The sequence below is a fragment of the Mizuhopecten yessoensis genome, unplaced genomic scaffold (genome assembly GCF_002113885.1).
Source record: "Mizuhopecten yessoensis strain PY_sf001 unplaced genomic scaffold, ASM211388v2 scaffold5547, whole genome shotgun sequence".
NCBI classification, from domain to species: Eukaryota; Metazoa; Mollusca; class Bivalvia; order Pectinida; family Pectinidae; genus Mizuhopecten; species Mizuhopecten yessoensis.
Genome location: NW_018406103.1, coordinates 1,527,694 through 1,532,214, shown reverse-complemented (window position 1 = coordinate 1,532,214; position 4,521 = coordinate 1,527,694). Strand labels below are relative to the sequence as shown.

The window sequence follows — 4,521 nt, the reverse complement described above, 5'->3', positions numbered from 1 at the left end:
TTATATATGTACGACTATTTTACGATACTGACAACATATACTAGATATACTCAAAGTCATACTAAACTAAGACGATGACATCATTAACTAAGTATACTAAAAGCCATACTAAACTTAGCCAATGACATCATTTACTAAATATAACTAGAGACAAGATACACTAAAGATAGAGCTACATCTAAATACAAACTATGGAAACCACATTGTACTAAATACAGGGGTGGTGTCTAATAATAGATCATGATGTATAGCTAGGAAATCTATTTATACCAGCAACTAACCAAGTCATTAGTTCAGCAGGTCCTTCCCCTTTACCCCAGTAATGACCTCATACCTATCAATACACCAGTCCCTCAAAATGACCACAAACCTATTTATATCTCACCTCCCTCAAAATGACCACATACCTATATATATCTAACCCCTCTCAGAATGACCACAAACCTATATATATCTAACCCTTTGATGCCTGAAGATACCACACCACTGAGGCTCATAACCTTTGACCGTATATCTTTCTACTCAGCTACTGGACCCTTATATCTGACAAGGAAATCTCCAAACTGACCCTCTCAACTGACTTTTTGTATGGTATTTATGATCTATTTGAATGACACAGCTTTGCATGCAAACAACATAATGCGCGCTACATTTATTGAACGACAAGAGCTTTTTCCAGTTTTCCACATATGCAGGTAAATAATTCAAAAGTATGTAAATGATCTTTTAAAATATTAGTAAAACAAGTTTGCATATAACATACATTTCAAGCAGAAGATCTAGAAGCTCTTGATTAAATGTCAATGGTTAAAGTAATGAAGAGCCATGTTGTTTAGGATTTTGTTCATAAGAATAACTTGGTTGTAAGAAATTGTTTTTTAAGAGGTGTGAATATATAAAACATGATCAAGGGATTGGGTCGGAAAACTGGAGGTTTCCGTCACCGTTGTAACGATCCAGACAGTTATGAGATCCGGTTTTATTGCAAGGTGCGAAACCGTCGGTTTTATAATTTATGAAACCGCTGGTATATCCTGTGGTCCTCCAATGCTCTGCGTGCCGATATAGTTCATGTCCATATCTATTTCTTGCGTACAGTCCAGGGTTTCTCGGTGCATTCACCCACTGACCATGGAATAGCAATTTAGTCGGTGCTAATTTCTGGTCAATTAGTATTTCAGTGTCTACCGTGCGTTGTCCGTATATTTCAATGAACCAGTTCTTACTATTGATTACAAACAGGCCCTTGCTAGTTTGGTCTACAAGTGTATACCCTGCTATACTGACTTTCTTTCTAAGGGATCGAAACTTTGTGTAATTTGCCTTCAGAATACCGATATCAGCATCTCGTTCCCATGGTAGCACGTTCTGAAATTTCACTGCTCCTAACACCGTACCCTCCGCTAATTCACAAAAGATACCCATCTCTGCGCATGCGCTCATGGCGAACGTTACTAGATTGGTTAATTCTTGTAGACAACAAGCTTCAACCGCATACCCCTTGTCACGGAAACAGGAGTAAACTTTGGGGCAACCAAAATCGAATTCCAAATTCAAAGATATAAATTTCATTTTCTTCAACTTGTATTTTCTCCCAAATTGCTTCCAGTCGGATATATTCGAGCTCCTAGATATGGGGTTAACGTAAAACATGGAATCTGGACAAATGACCGATTCTCCACCAGTACGCATAAAGAAGTCTTCCCAAATACCTTCTCCAGTGATGTTTTCGTCAAACTTGATCTCCATACATGTTTTTGTACTTATCACAAATGAACTATCAATATGATCACAAAATATACATTCGTGGGCTGATTCTTGGTATCCTTCCTCTAACACAATAGTGTTGTTTTTGTAGGCTCGCTGTAGACAGCCAATTTTCCAGTGGCCATCGATATCCCTAGATGCACCACCAGCGGAAATCAGTTCAAGACGTTCAATCTCACTAATAAGGCGATGTATTCGACTGTCGTTATTGAACATGATTGTGTCACGTGCCACTAGGACATAGGGCGTATTTACAGACGCAATAAGTTTATTCCAAATATGACCTTTACTAGTTCCGGTTTTGAAATATTGAAGAGAAACATATAAAGAAATAGACGTATAGTTACCTTTAGGGAAATCACCAACAGCGAACAAACCAACGATAACTGACAATTTCCGGTTGTATTTTTGTACGTCCATTAAAAATCTGGACAAATTTGTCCTACCTTCGTCCCACAGGGTAACTATTGTAAGCAGTCGCTCCTCTGGAATATGATGGTCACACTTGACCAGCTCAAATCCTTCGTAATAAAAAGGGTATCCGAAGCTACCCCCCTTGTAAATCTCTGGACACACACTGTGCGCCTCGTGTGCATGACGGCGCGTCACCGACAAACTATCCAAATCAAATGCACGCAAAACTTCATCTAACGCTTGGCCAGCAATTATCATAGCATCTCTTGCTTTTGTTCCACGGACATGATTTACAGCTTTTCGAAAAAATCGGCCTGCGATTGCAAGTTTAGATTTAGTTTCTTCATTGTTCTTTTTACAATTGCTTACGACTGCCTTGCTCTTTAAATCTAGATTGTTAGAAATATTTGCTCGGTCAGGAACAAACGCCAATGGATCGTGTCGAATCGTGTTTCGGAGATCTTTTTCCCTTGCTGTTTTCGATATGAAAGTAAGCTTTTCCATGTACAATGAAATACATGACACTAGAAGAGTATAACTAATGAAAAGGATCACGCGTACAACCACGTGGAACCTCTGATGAATCGTCCTTATTGCTTCCAACGGCGAAAAATACTTAGTTCTAGATTTTTCTGCTACAAAACTGCAAATTTGGATCATCCACGATGTAAAATATTAGACGTTGAATCCAAACAATTAACACTTATAAATGATCAGCCTTTGTTGAATCAAACATTGCTATGCGGTCTTCATTAGTGGTATCAATAGTTTGTCACTGTACAAGTTGCACTGTTACCCCGTCCGTCTATGCATAGCAATTACTAGACCTTTCTCATTTTGGGGTAGACCTAGCACGTAGCGTCGAGAAAGAGACCCAGACAAGCAAATGCAGGGGTGATTTCAAAAATAATTGTATATGGATCGTCGCGTATAGGGTATGTCAGAATGTGTACACGCACATGTGCGTGGCGTGACTACAGGTAATATAAGAGAACAGGCTCAATACGACAAGTTAGTGACCGTGATAATTGATATTTCAAAATCTCAACCGGGACGTCTGTTGTATTTTTTTCTGACGCCGATTAAGTTAAGGATGCTCCAGCCTTTCGGAATTAGCCAGCAGAATTCAATGAAAGTTTCACATAGTAGTTATGTCACTATGTAGAGATGATTTTATGAAAATCTAAGCATTCCGATAAACTGGGGATTTTTTTGTAAAAAATACTGAAAAATTGATTTTTTTGTCAAATTCAACACTTTCACATTTTTTGAGCGTGTGGCATTGTTCAAAACTTGAGCGTGTGGCATTGTTCAAAACTATTACAACAATAAGATAATGAAAAGAAACATTGCGTATCAACCCTACACATATTTTATTTATCATAAAATATCTACAACATGTTCCAGAAAGCGTTTTTTATTGAAATTGTTTGGACAAAAGTTACTAAATACAAGCTAAAAGCAAACAGGACACATAGTTTCATACAAAAAGAGTTAAAAATTGAACCAAATACACACAAAGTCTTTATAATTCATTTATTTTACATTTTACAAAAATTTTGATCCTGATGAGAGTTGTCTACCTTGAAAAAAACCGGAACTTTTTGCAGAGGGATAGAATTTTTATCATGACAGTTATTTCATTTACTATACCAAAAACGACGGCAATAAATTAAATTACTATATCTAATTGTCAATTTACTGCTCTTTTATGGAACAAAATTACTCTCAATCATATACATTTTGGACATCATTCCATAGTCCGCTTACGCATGGTATATTAACATGTCAGGTACATATGTAACCGTAGGCTATCGCATGGTATGCCGTTATTACGTGCACGCACATGCACTTGCATTTTATAGGGATCTTGATATTTTACAAACCACTATTTTCACAGATTTATTGTCATTGCAATTTTTAACTGATTTATTTGACAGAGCGTACCTCGCTCGACAACAAAAGTCGTAGCGACCAAGAGCTTGTGAACTACTGTTAGCACGTGATACGTACAGGTGAGGTCGGTTAACAAAACACACCAGTCTGTATTCCATGCGCCTCATATACACCTTCTTGAAGTAGTCTGATCGTACGTCAGTGTTTTCCCGTGAGTTAATTAATGTCTTTGTATCATAAGCTTTATTTCTGAAGTACGTGTGATTACTCGATTTCGGGTATTGACATATCATCGTCACGCAATTGTACTATTAGTTACACGGATTTTTGGAAGGGTATACGAGATGGTATGACCCTAAAGGGTTTCGCATTTCCTGAGGCCGATAGGCCGAAGGATATACGAAATCCTGTAGGGTCATACCATCCCGTATACCCTGCCAAAAA

At 37.7% G+C, this 4,521-nt stretch overlaps 1 protein-coding gene across 1 annotated transcript; it reads right to left on the bottom strand.

Annotated features, from left to right (window-relative positions):
• On the bottom strand, window positions 1–2,978 carry LOC110450953. The gene is made up of 2 exons (XM_021498767.1): window positions 408–2,978; window positions 1–370 (listed from the first exon to the last, which is right to left on the bottom strand). The coding sequence occupies exon 1, from the start codon at window positions 2,839–2,841 to the stop codon at window positions 907–909; it is 1,935 nt and encodes a 644-aa protein (XP_021354442.1). The 5' UTR covers window positions 2,842–2,978; the 3' UTR covers window positions 1–370; window positions 408–906.
• Window positions 2,979–4,521: the final 1,543 nt, after the last annotated feature.